Here is a 16,080-nt window from a genome sequence, read left to right on the forward strand (position 1 = left end):
AAGGGGTTGGAACTTGAACCACCCATTAATAAATGTCTAGTTTCATCTATGCTCAGAAGGCTGATGACTGCCGGATGTGCATTAGATATTTTCTATGTTTACGGTTTTGTGCGTGAGCAGCGGATGTGAGAGGCCTTTAGTGGGTGTCTCTAAGCACGGGATGGCAAGTGAGTCATTAGCATATTTTCACAATTTCACAGCTGCGATGGCTTTTGTATGCAGAGCTGAAACAGGCCCTTAAAACATCCCACACAACAACCAATAAGGATTTTTCAAAGGAAGCATAGCAGGAAGAAGGGCACAGTTTACATCACATTTTTTATATTCTTTATATTTTGGTATTTATGTTAATAACATTACATTAGATTTATATTTTATCCATGTTTAACACATGTTGGTAGATTTTTCAAGCAGTGCAAGACATTTACATACAATGGTATTTAATATGTTTATATACTGTAATAAGTATCCTGGGATATCAAGGGCTGCTTGAGTATCAAAAAATTAACAGTTCCAAAAAGAAAAACAAACTGGCCAACTGTTCTTGCATAGGTGAAATAAATGTTTTCTAGTTACTATATTCATATAATTTCAAAGTCCGGATGGCAGACTATTCTCAGTGCAGAAATTAGTTTATTTGCCAATTACATTCTTAGGAGAAAGCCGATATAGTTGATCCCCCTATGGAAAGAGATTCCTGTATTTCAGTTTATCCTCCTCTTCCTTATCTTGCATCCTTGTCTCCAGCATCCTAATTTCTTTCTTGACTTGACGTTTCATAGTTGGGTCCATTTCCATCACTTTCTCAAAATCTTTCTTTGCTTCTGTTTCATTCCAGACTTCAGCATTGGCTTTACCCCGAAGGTAATAGGCCTTCACCAAACCTGGGGTGGTGACAGTCAGCAAATTACATTACATAAAAAAACTTTAGTCAATTATTTTAAGAATACTTTCATTTATTCTTCATTAACTTAATTTCTTACATTAATTATTGAAGCACTTTTACAGTATCAAAGATATTTTGCTGATTAAAACATTTCTTAAAAAATATACATGTATACAGGGTTAACCCATACTTCCTCATTGTTTATAATGAAACTACCCTATCATGATCCAGTTAGACTATGAGTATAAAATAAAAAAAGCAACATTCAATGTGCCAACTCTTGCCACGGGATGCGGCCATAATACCGACAGTCGGGATGCCGGCGTTTAGAATCCCGGCGCCGGCATCCCGATTGTCAGCATCTCAACAGTATGTAAGGGTTAGGCACTAGGGGGAGGGTTAGGGGTTAGGGTTAGCCACTTGGGAAGGGTTAGGGGTTAGGGTTAGGCACTAGGGAGAGAGTTAGGCACTAGGGGGAGGGTTAGGGTCTAGGGTTAGGCACTTGGGGAAGGGTTAGGGTTAGGCACTAGGGGGAGGGTTAGGGGTTAGGGTTAGGCACTTGGGGAAGGGTTAGGGGTTAGGGTTAGGCACTAGCAGGAGGGTTAGAATTAGGCACTAAGGGGGAGGGTTAGGTTCAGGGTGTGGGGGGGAGGTTAGGTTTAGGCACTAGGGGGGAGGTTAGCTTTAGGCAGCAGGGAAAGAGGTTTAGGGGTAGGTAGAGGGGTAGGGGGAAGGTTAGCACACTGACCTGATGGGATGCTGGTATCGAGATTCTGGCCACTAGGATCCGAGCATCCCGTACTGAACATATCCCCTATTTCCAACTGTATGTAGAAGTACTTTGCACTTTTACATAGGAGGAGGACAAGAGACCACTGAGGACAACTCATGGCTCCCTTCAATAGAAATAGAACACATGTAGTTTCCTGCACACAGCACATATAAACACAAAGGAGGTCCTTTTAAAGCACTGGGTCTGATTCAGAGCCGGACGCTATTTGCGGTCGTTCGTTCAGAAAAAAGGGGTGGCTATTCAAATGAACCGTTCGCTCTTTGCGGTCTGTTCACGCCTCTATGTCTGAACGAGCGAACAAAACTTGCGGTCGTAATTTTGAAATAAACGCCCCCTGGCCGCTCGCATCATACGTCATGTCCGCTATTTATTAGATTAATCGAGTACATCGAACGGCGTCTGAACTGCTCGCTATTCTTGTGGTTGGTTTTTCCTACCGCAATGTTGCGAGCAGTTCTGACTTAAAAAAAAAACAAGTGACGTGGGCAATGACGCTGCTGTATTAATTATGCACACCCTTAAAATGCCCGTTTTGACCTTTAGGCACGCCTGCGTTCTGATCTCCACTCCCCGTTTTCAAGCACCTTCCCCTGTTACCAACCACATACTCCTCACTCTGTCACTCAAAATAGCAGGCATTCGCTATTTAGCGAGCACACGATTTTCGGCCGCACTGACTGGTTCGCGTATGCGTATTACAATCCGTACACATGCGCAGATGTGCAAACATTGTTCGGAATGAGCGAACGCCCGCTTACGAGCGGCTCTGAATGAGACTCACTATTCCACTTTTAGGCAATGGACAAATATATAACCGGTTTTATTTCATGCAAATATTAGTTTTGCTTCTTTATATGCTTGTAAATGTTTGCTTACTTACATTGCTACCTCTCCGCAGTAGTGGAAATAAGGTGACATGGGCCGGTATGGCATACTATTAAGAAATTAGTAGCCGGTACGCTGTACCGCCTGACCATCTTACAACCGCCGTTAGCTGCATGCCTCTATCGCTGAGTAACAGCGCTTGGCGGTGAGATGGACCCTGGCGCACGGGACGGCTCATGAGTTACCGGATGGGATGAACCCCATGGCTGGGCTGGCCCGTGAGTGACTGTGGGCAGCCCAGCAGCTCCCAGAGCACTGGGCATGCCCCACAGTGGCAAGAAACAAAGGCATGTCACGCAGACACGTGACACTTGTCCATGCCCATTTTGCATGCATGTGCATTCACTGAGCGCACAGAGTACTATTAAGAGATTTATTTTACTTGCACCACTGCCTCTCTTGCTACTTTTCTGTTATCATATTTATCATGCTACAGACAGCGTGCCTCATTTAGAGTTATACATCTCACTTGGAAGCATACATTTTGTTTGATTTAATAATTGCACATGTGCTACAAAACAATGTAGAACTGGGGGCTTTGTGTGAGTTAGGTCAGAGGCTCAATCTGTTGCAAATGAAGTACAGTAAGGGCATGGACACATATGTTTAGCATACATCCTAGAGATGCCGCCTACTATAGAAAGACCTTGCCTCCAGGTATGCCTGCTTCCAAAATATTCTTAGACTACCACTGCGGGTATCACTGTTATAAATGTGCAGTGACGTGCGGTAAGGTAAATGGCTGGGGAGGCACTAGCTAGTATCAGAGCCAGATTTACAGATACATATATGAATCCGAGGGTTCATGTGGGCATTATACAAAGGTGCAGCAGTATATAGTGCTGGAAATTTCCTGAGTTTTGATCAGGGATGTGCAGAAAAGGTAGACAGGGGAGGCAGTGCCTCACCTGCCATACACTTTATACTCCAGAGTTTTGACTATAAAAATTATTAGAATAATACAAAGAAGATATTTATAATATCTTCTTTACATTTTCATTTTCCTAATAATTTTTATAGTAAACCTGTGGAGTATACCTAAGTATGACAGGAAAGGCTCTGCCTCATCTGCCTCACCTGACCGCACGTCACTGCTGTAGTGGGACCAGCCCAAGTTGGTTCAGCCTGCTGCTGATTGCGACATTTCATCGGAACTCACTCTTGCTTCAAGTAGGTGATCAGTATGGCTAATCAACAGTTAAAATGTCGACCAGCAGAAGGTGGCCATTTATATATTGAACCCAGTATGCTGGCATGCTAGTACAGTGCTTTGCAGCATCTTGATCGCCTTGGCTTTAAACTTGTAAAGCAGCTGGCATATCGGGTTCAACATACTGCTATCCCCCTTCTGCTTGTCACCATTTTAACTGTCGATAAGATAACCACATCCTTCAAGTTGCTTATGATAACTGGAATGTCCAGAACACAGCTGCATTCTTACCTTGTATTTTGAGTTACACGTACTTTACCTTACTGTACGATGCAAACAACACACAATACAGATGCAAGAGCACAATTTTACAGCTAGAATTTGAAAATGTACATTTGGATCACAAATGTTTGCACAATTCTGAATGAGGCCTATTACATGTAAAGCAGGGAGGGGATGAAGATTCAGCAAGCACTGTAATAATTTGAAGATGACTGAGTTTCTTTTGTGAGAGAAAAATGTAGATACAGTAATTAAATGGATAACATGTTGTACATGAAGGTGTTTCCTTTAAAAGTATTTCCTTTGCTATTGTATATATAATTTAGTATGACCTACTAAATGAATTTTTTTCTGGAGCAGATTTAATATTAATCCCGCCTGAGTGACAATTATTATTTTTATCTGAAGAAAGGGAGAAAAACCTTTGAGTCATTCAGAGAACCATTTGTTTCAATATAAAGAGCTACAGTACAGTACATCAAATTAATTACACTTGGAGATTTAGAGAGTGCTTCTCATAGGCTGTTATGTACACTGCATGATTTCAAGATGTGATATATGAAATATTGGATCTGTAAATTGGGCAATTTTCTTTGAATCTGTGTCCTTCAAATCCTCTGGCTTTCAAGTAGCGTTAATCTCCCAGCTCAGGAGCTAATCTTTGGTTGTAATACACTTACAGCTTTACAATTACCAGTGGAACAAGGAACAAAAAAGCTTTGTGAAAATGTTGTTTTATTAATATATATAGAATTATATATGTATATACTGTATATATACAGAAAAATAATAATACCCAGCAAAGAAAATAGACGGCTTTTTTTAATAATCTATGCAAAGATGCCCTTATAAGTAAAACTTTATTGGCAGAAGTTCACTATAAAAAAAGTGATGCTAAACTACCTGTCCCCCAACTATCAAAATGACTAGGATTGGTTCCCAGAATACACGTATTTTCCTGGATCTGCTTTTCCTGGCTCAGTGTCCCCAAGAGAGATTTTCCCCAGTTTGAGTGGAGGAGTGGCTTGGTGAGTAGAGGCTACAGTCTTTTTACAATTCAAGTTGCTATCCTTGAAGCATCGTAACACCATGTTGTGGGTATAGCTGCACTTCCCTGTCAAGCCCCTGACATACCTGCAAATTGGTCTGGGCCCAGGTACTTTATAGCCATCAAACTCCTTCTTGATGTCCCTGCCTATGCTCACAGCCTAGAAAGTTGACAGCATAGCTAATTATCTGCATCAAAAACTATGTAAGCAGAGACTTGAAACTCCAGAGCTGTGAGCCCTGCAGTATCATGCATATGCCATGTTATGTGATGATGACAACTGAGTCACAGTCACTGGAACTCTGCCACAGAAGATTTGGTCACCTTGGATATAACAGTGTTCAAAAGCTGCAGAATGGTATGGCCACAGGAATGTCAGTGACTAGTGACTGACGCAGAGAAACCCGTATGTAAAAGTTGTATATTAGGTAAACAAATTCATAAGCCATTTTCCAAATCAGCAAGTAGAGGTACCAAAATACTTGATATAGTGGATTCAGATGTGTGTGAAATAAAGTAGCAAAGAAGATTGCAGACCACAAGAGACTTGTTGAGAATCAAACCAGTCACAGACACTGATATTTGATAATGGAGGAGAATACCTAAACAGAGAGGTGGGACAAGTCTTGAGAAATATGAAATAGAAATTCAATTGTCCATTGCCTCTTCTCCTAAGCAAAACATATACTTGTGGAGAAAGAAAGGTTTTCACAGCAGTTTATCTCAAAAACTGTTCTCATACATTTGTGCTAAAGGATATAACACTGCGTGGTCAAAGAGAAAACCAAGTGTGAAATAAATCAGCACTTATTGCTTATGTGCATGTACCAAAGAAAAGTAGAAGGAAGCTGGTTTCAAGATCAGTAAAGTGCAACATGCTTGGCTATTGCCATGAAAGCAATGGCTACATATTATGGAATTCAAGTACCAAATAGCTTGTCAGGTCTAGAGATGTCATAGTCAAAGAATCAGCACAATTTATATAAAAATTGGAGGTTGATGTGCAAAATAAGTGCGTGTCACTGGCCATGTAAGCAGCTGAAGATACAAATGAATCAGACACTATCAGTGTGGACGTTCAGTCACAGAAAATATCTTCTGCTAGATCAAATATTGGTAAGCCACCTAAAAAGGTATGATGAGGAATTAGCAAACATTGCATTCAGTAAGCCTAGGACATCCGCTGGTGTGTGCAAATCCTCAAGTCAGTACACACATATTTTCAACAGCTATTACATACACTGAGACGGTGCAGTTTTGGGGACCACCATTAGAATTGTTGGGTTGGGCATAAGGAGGGAGTTTTACCATGAAGAGGGGGTGGGGGTGGTATGAAGAAGGGGTGTGACCTATAGATGCTGCATTTGCCACACTGCTGAAGTAGGCTTTGCCACACTAGGTTGCCTTCCCAAACAGTCACCCACTGCATAGCTGAGAAGATGGCAGAGAATGCTGCATGGTCATTCTATTTGTGTTTAAAACAGGCCAGAAAGGATCCTTTGCCTGTCTCTCCGCAGCTGGGTATATCGAGGTAGTGTGTGGCTGCAGGCAAACAACCGCTCTAAAAACATTAAAGTACAACCTGCCTGGGGGTCAGATAATATTCTGATTGATGGTACAGCCCAGCTCTGCTAAGGGTTATCACCTAATTCATACCCCTCTCATATAAGACCTCTGGCTGGTGCTAGGAACACCTGCTCAAACTTTCATACAACTGCATACACAAAGTTTAATTTATGAAGAGTAAAATGGTCAAATGACAGCACATAATCCTATTTAATTGTGCTACTGTACTGTATGTGCCTCGATTTGAGCAAATGCTTCTAGAATTCAGCCTGAGCACACAGAGTATGTTGGCATATCAATGAGGTTATGGAATGTCGCACCAGGTGATGGGAGTAGTTGGGTGGATTGAATAAGTTCCATACAAAGTGAGGAGCATTTACCAATGTTTAGAGAGCAGCAAACGTAATAAAACTGCATTTTACAGAAAGAGATTATTAATAAAGGGGTGCGGATGGTACATTTTATCAAGCATTTCTCTTTTTTACCTTGCTGTGTGGTAGGCACACAGCAAGATTCCAGGTGGTGCTAGGGGAGTGGTTGCAGAAACGCAGGCGCGCCTGTCTGTTTGCCCACCGTTGCATGTGCGTGCATAAATTAGCCACTGCCTACGCAGAATGAGGACTCGCTGTGTGCAACGAGATTTGCAGTTTCTGCGACGGGTAAGAGCTGCTGTAATTGTGCGTGACGGGCTGATGTGCTTTGATGTTACCGATGTATACGCAGGACTGCGAGGTATTACTGATGTGAGAAAGCAGCAGTGGGCGTCTCTGTGCTGGCTGAGATGTGGTAGGCATTAGCTTATTTTTGCAGCTGCACTGCGTGCGATTACAGAGCTGCGATCGCAATTGTCACCCAGTTCATTTACACTTTGATGGAGAAATATTTGTGGTGAATGAGGTTCACTGTAATTCATGTAGGGAGCTAGGCCTACAGGAATATGAAGAAATATAAATGGCAATATAAAATGTTGCAATAGGAGAGAATGAAGGGAGAAATGGAGAACACAATGGAAGAAATCTGGAAAAAAGTGATCTCATTGTTACAACTTATAAACTCCTGTCGGATTCAAACATTTGATCCGAGTACCAAACAGTCAAATTGTTGTTGCTTTGACAACAAACCCATGTACGGCCAAACCTGCCAGAGATAAAGCCATGGGCCAAGCAGCCAGATCAGACTGTATATAGCCATGTTTGGACAAAATGCGTTGCATAATTACAGAAAATAGCAACATACTGCAGAAGGGGATCATAACTCCAATCAGTGATTTTATAAATAATAAAAATAGTTTACATGCCTTAAGCAGATCTATTTTTACAACACAATCTGTCAATATTAATATGCATTTTTTCCCCTTAAAATTGAATTTTGTATGTGGCTACTGTACTTCTTTGATTCAACTTCAGCCTTGTATGCTAGTAGTGAGAGCTAAGATACAAATGATATGAACTCGGACACACAGCAATATAACACATTGTTTTGCGTTCTTAAAAGAGAAACAAGAGGTCATGCAGCCGTTCGGATCAGCCACTGGCCACCATGTTCTGCTGTGTCAGGTTTTGTTTGGGTGTTTAGGATCAAATTTTCCGGAGAGATCTAATTAATTGAAATTGGCTATACAGGAAAAACTGCAGTGAGAGAGACAGAGTACCCTGGAAGGGCACATTGCTCCCGCTACAAAGGTGAAAAAAATACACAGTACAAATATGAGGCTGCAAAGAATTAGAAGTGAGAAATGCTAGCACTAAATGTGTAGAATCCTGCCCTGGATTATGGTCTGAAACCAAGCCAAGTGGAAATACAAACAGTGCCAGCCTCTGACCTTTGCAAGGAAATTAAAGAGAAAGAGCACACACACCGCTCTTCCCTCATCTACAGTCATTGTGCAGCATCTCTCTCTATAATCTTATCTTTACACTGGCTACGATCCAAGAACAGTGGCAAATAACAGACAGCATTGATGGTTAGCACACTGTTTTCTAGCTAACACATGTTATTTTCTACTGTTACATATGGCACAAAGTAATAATAATGTTTAAAGAAATGGATGTTTTCTCTATATTTATTTTTAGATGTTTACAACCCCTTAAGGTTGTTGTTGTTGTTGTTGTTGTTGTTGTTGTTGTTGTTGTTGTTGTTGTTTTTATGCTGAGAGATCTATTTGCTAAGCCCAGCTTGGATAAAGATACATGACTAACAGCTATTAATGATTCTCTTTATTTATAGTATATCACAGTGTTATATGTTTATGGTGAATTAGCCGGCTGAGCTCGGTGGTTCTATGTAGGTCATGGATCTGCAACGTACCGTACATCTTTATGGACAACAGATTTTTTTTCATGCAATATGGAGTTTATTATTTCGTGTTTTTCATCAGTTTCACATGGATCTCCTTAAACAATCAACGTGGAACCTCAGAGGCGACTGCCACAATATTAAAATAAAAACATGGGACATCTATAGGATGATCCTGAGTCAGGCATTGGCGAATAGCGCAGATTTGAGCTTACTGTTCATGCATCAAAGAGAAAAATCAGCGACTGCGCATGCGCCAATTCAGACTTGAACACGCGGACGTAATTTGCTGGTGCATATGGATTGATCTGTCGGTGGACCAAATTATCCATGTAATGTATGTTTCTGGGCAGTAACTGGGTGACCACCATGCACTCGCAAGGAACTGACCCGTCTCATGGGAGTGTCATGGTCAACTTCAGTGCTGTTTCGCAGTGTGCGAGCGGACATCTGCTTCATATGGTTGTTTTGCACCCAGGATGGGGCTGGTATAAATCCCTCCCAGTGCTCAAAGTGTACCGGTATACAATGGTATGGCACTTCCTTCGAGCACTGAGCCCTGCTGTGCCGCCAGCTGCTCGCCATCAGCAGCAAAGAGGTTTGTTCTTGCAAAATATTCCAAGCACAAACTGAAAACCATGGAGAGAACAGTGCCGCCAACATTTCTAATCTGGGGCTGACGTGAGTCAATTGGAACTCATGAACAGGCAGCCAATCAGGAGTGGCCACAGTGGCGGCTCCTGATTGGCTGCCGGTCCACAAGCACCAATTGGCTCGTGGAGAGACCCAGATTAGAAATGACGGTGGCGCTGTGCACTGTCTTTCCCTGGATACCAGTTTGTTCTTGCAATATTTTGTATCAAAATACTTACACAGTGGTTGCCCCATGTTGGCTCCCTTTTTTTGTGATGTATTTGCATTGCTGCCAATAGTCCTGTTTATTCAGAAACAGTCCAGGTCTGTGCCAGGTGAATGGGGCATGGTCTACTGAAAAATGGCCCTTGTTAGAGGTAGGTGAATCATTCCAATGCACAACTTATAATTTTTAATAGGATCTTAATGGGCCATGGAGGTCACGTATGGTCTCTACTTATCAAGCCAATTGCCCGTTATCACCACCTCATTTTGGCTCTAATTTCCAATCTAATTTCTGTCCACACTCCCTCCAGCCTCCTTCACACTTAGAGGTCTGTGTACTGAGCCTTGAAGAGAGATAATGTGGATGGAGATAAAGTACCAACCAATCAGCTCCTAACTGTCATTTTTCAAACAGCCTGTAAAGTGACATGAGCTGATGGGTTGGTACTTTATCTCCGTCCACTGTATCTCTCTCCAAGGCTTAGTACATAGACCCCTTACTCTGTTGCTGCCTCACCTTCTTACCTCCTCTCATGCCTGCCTCCAAGACATCTCCCACTCCACTCCCTGCACTGAAACTCATCAAATCTTCTACAGTGGACTATTGGAGAAATTGCAGATAGCAACCAATCAGCTTATACATATCAATTTATAGAATGTACTTGATAAATGATAGCTAGAAGCTGAGTGGTTGCTTTAGCCAAGTTCTCCACCTGTCCTTATTATTCTTCCACTTCCCTAAGTCAGACTTTCTGGCAGTCTTGCCAGCTTTTCCTAAAGTCTTCCAACCCTACTATTAAATCTTCGCTTTTCTCTCCTCCCTTGACCTGGTGCTCTGTACTGTAAGCTCTCCCCTACAGGCCCCTCCTTATTCATGATCGATCTCCAACACTACCCATGCCACCGGTGCTCTTTGTCTTTTGTCTCCTAGTAATTAAGTGACCCTGACATTGAATGCTGGTACAGGCTCAATAAATGCTGAATTGAATTCGGCTCCCTGTCACTTATATCTGCTTGCCCATAAAGATACATACAGGGGTGTATTAACAGAGGAGGGGGCCCATGTGCAGTCTTCATCTGGGCCCCCTCCTCTTTAGCCAGATTTACAGATACATAAACTGTATGTACCCGAGGGTTCATGTGGGCATTATACAAATGTGCAGCAGTATATAGTGCTGGAAATTTGGTGTGTTTTGATCAGGGATGTGTGGAAAAGGTAGACAGGGGAGGCAGTGCCTCACCTGCCATACACTTTTTACTCCATAGTTTTGACTATAGTGTAGTTTCTATAGAAGCGGACTAAGCACCCATGTTCAGCAGTGGTCCTGCTCCACCAATTAATTGCCCTAGAGGAGAGAGTGGGCCCTCAGGGAGCACGGCCCATCAGGGATTTTTCCTGTACCCCTGTGGGCCAGTCCCACCCTGATAATAGATACTACTGCCTTCCACTGATAACATTAACATACCCTAGGAATCATCCCAAGACAGTATTTTCAGTGTATACAGTACATGTGTCTTTGGGAGAGAGTGGACTGCTTTCTGCTAATTGGAGGTATACACCAGTCTCATTACCTGGGTGGTGCTGGATTAGGTCGGTTGTGTGTTCCAGAACTTCATAATACTCCTCCATGCGAAGCAGGCACTGGCAGTAGTTCAGAATCAAAGTATTGATCATCTTTTCCAGTTTCATCCAAGGCACCTCCCAGGGCTTCTCCTGAAAGTAGAAACCAGTATGTCAGGGAAGCTGTAATGATTATAAATCAGGACTTGTCAGAGCTTTCTCTGTACTACTATAAATTTCATCCTTTTGGCACCTAATGATAACTTGTGAAGTATTTTGTAAGAGTTTGTGACCTCCTGAGGCATTTTAAGATCAGCAAAGCTAAATCAATACCTTGCAACTGCTTGCCAAGCTAGTAGCTCTTATCTGTCCTCATGAATGTACAATATGTGCAGTATATAAGTTTTCTGCAAACTTAGGGCTTGATTCAGAGCTAATGCTGTGATTGCATCTTTATGTTAATGCCGCAGCCAATGGGATTTGTACAGACATACCCACCAGATGTGGCTCTAATCTGCCGCTTTGCATAAAAAGTTGTATCATTGGACGCACTATCGGACATTTCAGAAGCCCTATGGTTGCTGAATATCCGTCTGAAAATGGCAAACATGCACACCTGAGTCTGATTAGTCAACCCCCAGTTACCTCCCAGGAATGCCTTGCCTCTCTCTGTGGTGTGACTCAGATTCATGCCTAGTTCAAAAAACATTGGACAACTGCACAAACATCAGCACTGCATCCACCTCTGAAACAGTTCCTTCGTTTCTATTGTATATAGGTCTCCTATTCAATTGGGGTATCTGTTTCTTTTTAACTTAATTTCTTTTGAAACAATCATTTGGCTTACAAGCCCATGTCAGTAATCCAGGCATACATTATGTCATATTGGCCAGATCCACAGAATGTCGGTGGATCGGAATGATAATCAAGTGGTAAAGGACTCAGATGACTGAGGAGTGTTGAAATAAAAATAAATAAATAAATCAATCTAATTTTATCTTTATACATTATGGGGCTCATGCTGCATCAGACTCAAACTCAATGTAGTTTGAGTCTAATACTGCTTTTCCAACTGTAAGTCCTGGATCAGACCCGAGATTTGGAGCACTGGGCCTGATTCAGACCCGCTCGCGAGCGCTGAGTGCTCGCAAGCGGGTTAATGTTGGCCCAGTGCGCATGCACACGACGGACCCGGCTCCATCGTGCGCATGTGCGAGACCCAGATAGCGATGGCCATCCCGCCGCTATGGGTCTCGTACCAAAGGGTGTGTCCTGTCGATGGTGAGTGACAGCACGCCCCCTTCGGTGGGCGTGTCGGGGGCGTGGCTGCCCAGACGGAGGCGTTCCTATGGGAACGCCTACCATCTGGGGCCGGCCCCACTGAAATCACAAGTGATGTCAGTGGGAGTGCCTTCGGCTCTGATAGAGCCGAAAGCACTCCAGGGCTTGCGGCAATGAGACCCTACCACAAGGGTCTCGTCACAAGCCCGATGGTCGCGATGGTCTTGGTCACAGCTATGCGAGCGGCCAGGAGGCCGCTCTAAAATTAAGAAGGATGGCCCTGATTCAGAGCGAGTGCTCAGTCAGAGCGTCCGGCTCTGAATCAGGGCCACAGTTCCAAAATGGGCCAGACCCAGGACAAACCCCTCTTTTACTGTGGCACCAATCCAGATTATTACCGGATCATCACCATTCACACTGCACATGGGTGCAGTGGAACACTTCTCCCTGTGTTTGGAGATGACATCATCTCCAAGCGCTGAGAAACCCGGAAGTCCCCATGCTGTAAACTGGATACTGCGAGAAAGCAGGGTATATAAATGAGTGTTTGCAATTTGAATACCAACTACATCCCAAAATTAACTTGGGAATTTGTAGCCAATATTTTTGAACATGAGGGCACGACCACCAAATATGCAGCAGGGTTCCTCTCTGTCTGCACAGTCTCCAACAAAGGTCAGAAGGATACTGTATATTGAATGTAAGCAAGCAGGAACTAAATACCATCGATAATATAGTTTATAAGAATTTTCCTTAATTCATACTGAGATTGAACTTTTAGCAATTTTCGGTCCAAATATCCACTCCTCGGGAGTCAGAGTCTCAACTACATCACTGTCCCAGGCCACTTCATGGGCTTCCTTCTGAGGCTGGTTATAGGAAAGAAGTATCTGATATATTGTGGATATAAGACTCTAGTGGAATGGTGATGTTGGCAGAGTGACTCTATGGGCGTCTTCTCAGTAACCGTAAATTATTTTTTAAGAGTATGATAAAAGTGGCGGATTTGAAGGAATTGGTAAAATATTGTATGAGGAAGTGAGAATTGAGATTGAAGATCTGCAAATTCTGGGAAAGTATGCAGGGGAGCAACATCGAATGGAAAAAGGATATTGTATTTAGTCCAGTGATGAAATGAACAATGATTCGTACTAGGAGCAAAGTCTGGATTGTTCCACAGTGGGGTTAGGAGCGGGTGGGAGGAATGGAGATGGTATAGATGAGAGTAGAGGTCCCATGTAGAGAGTGTATAGCGTATAGTAGGTAGTATTGTGATAGTAGATTGTCGATTACGGGGAGAACACCAGAGGAGACTGTTGGGGGGGAGTATACCAAGAGAACATGAGCTTCAATAGCCGTCCATACTTTTTGATTAGGGGGAGCATGCCAAAGAACACATGGTGTTAGCTGGGTTGCTCGGTAGTATTTGATGAGGTCGGGGGCACCCAGTTGCGATGCTTTTGCAATAAGCACATTTTAACCCTGAGCCGTTTACCCGCCCAAATAAAATGTGAGATCTCTATTTGAAGATTTCTTAGAACCTTCATAGGGATATGGATCGGAAGTGTCTGCCATAAGTATAATAGTCTAGGTAATATGTTCATTTTGACCGCAGCCATACAACCTGTCCAATAAATAAATTGTTTATTCCAGGTGGAAAGGTCAAATTTAATGGAAGAGAATAATCTCGGAAAGTTATCTGCATAGAGAGTGGGGTATGATTTGGTAAGATAGACTCCCAGGTATTTGAGCCTATCATACTGCCATCTAAAGGGGAAAGTGGAGTGTAATAAGCAATGTTCAGCAGGGGGAACCTGGAGATCCAAAATTTCTGTTTTATCTGAGTTGATTTTATAATTGGAAAGCTGACTATATGTAGCAATTTCAGAAAAAAAATTCGGAAGGGAGGAATGGGGGTCGATCAAGGTCAAGAACACGTTGTACGCATACAGAGCAATTTTATGCTCTAAGTCACCAACAGAAATACCGGAGACACTATTGCTGAGTCTGATCTTGGCAGCTAGAAGTTCCATCACTAAAGCAAATAGTAGCGGGGAGAGGAGGCACCCCTTATGTGTACCATTACAGATAGGGAAGGAATCGGAAGAAAGGCCATTTACTAGGATGGAGCCTGATGGATTATGATAAAGCGAGAATAATCATTTGATAAAGTTCCTTTGAATTCCATATTGATAAGGTCTGCTGGATGAATGGCCATGCCACTCTATCAAAAGCCTTTTCCGCATAGAGAGCCACCACCAGGGTCGATATGGATCTGACCTGAGCAAGATGAATAAGATTTTATTAGTTGTCTCGTGTTGTCAGAGGCCTGCCTGTTTGGAATAAGGCCCACTTGGTCTGGGTGAAACAAGTGAGGCAATATAGGAGCTAATCTATTAGGTAATATTTTAGTAAATAGTTTTAAATTGATGTTAAAAAGTTAAATTGGCCTATAATTCTTCATCTATAGGGGGTCACGATCTGGTTTTGGGATAACTACTATGTTGGCCCTGGTGATGGCTGCATCGAGTGACTCGCACTCTAGAAGTGAATTAAAGAGTAATTTGAGTATAGGAATTAAAGGCTCTGTGATTTTTTTTATAATAGAGTGCAGAAAACCCATCCAGACCAGGAGCAGCTGATCTACGAAGTTGTTTTATAGCTGCTGTGATTTCTTCATCAGAGATGGAGGTATTAAGCTAGATCAGATGTGACGCGGTCAACTTAGGCAGATAACAGGACACTAAGTATTGACGGATCTCAGCGAGATTGGAAGTAAGATTATATAGAGATGTATAATAATCTCGGATCTGATTGGCCATCGAGATCCTAACTCTTTATGCAATGCTGTGATAAAAGAGTACATTTTGAAAGCATGATCTCAAGGGGATTTCACCCCTAGCATATCACCTTCAAATTACATATCAGTCTAGAGGTGCAAATTCTGTCCAACTAAATATAAGCCCCAATAGGCAAGGTAATATTGGTGAACTACACCATGCAGTTCAGAGACACCAGTGCAGCACTCAGAGAATTGAGAGGTTTCATTCTCATGAATATTGCTTTAGCCCACAAAATATGGTTACAACCAACTAAGCAACATAATTAGTTCTAATTACTGTAGTTCTATTAAATGCTTACACTACTTAATATTGGTTCAGCAACAAAACCGTTCCTCATATGTGTAATGTGTAAATATCAATCATTTTACTAACTTAATAAATTACTGCAATAGGTTTTAGGGGTTACCAAAATTAATATGTGTATATCATTCATTGAAAGATGGGAAAATGTGTTTTACTCAAAATTCTATGTATACCCATTATGTATGTTCTACATACTGTATATGAATCAAAAATGTGTTCTGCATATTAGATTCTGTGATGCATTCCAGTGGAAAACAGGGATAACCAGGATAAACTAAGTAGAGTGGTGAACATTGACACCACTGCATATACACACCTTATTACCAGGC

General features: G+C 42.2%; 1 protein-coding gene across 1 annotated transcript in view; it reads right to left on the bottom strand.

The window, feature by feature from the left end:
- Nucleotides 1–350: 350 nt before the first annotated feature.
- The window catches only part of AIPL1 (AIP like 1 HSP90 co-chaperone), a 142,768-nt gene continuing 127,038 nt past the window's right edge, over nt 351–16,080 (bottom strand). The window contains exons 5-6 of the mRNA XM_088449457.1: nt 11,336–11,477; nt 351–884 (exon numbers count right to left, since the gene is read on the bottom strand). Coding sequence (XP_088305583.1) covers nt 682–884; nt 11,336–11,477 — 345 coding nt within the window. The 3' untranslated portion in view covers nt 351–681. The remainder of the gene's footprint in view (nt 885–11,335; nt 11,478–16,080) is intronic.

This window comes from Taudactylus pleione, unplaced genomic scaffold (genome assembly GCF_031769625.1).
Source record: "Taudactylus pleione unplaced genomic scaffold, aTauple2 ptg000485l, whole genome shotgun sequence".
In the NCBI taxonomy this organism is placed as follows: Eukaryota; Metazoa; Chordata; class Amphibia; order Anura; family Myobatrachidae; genus Taudactylus; species Taudactylus pleione.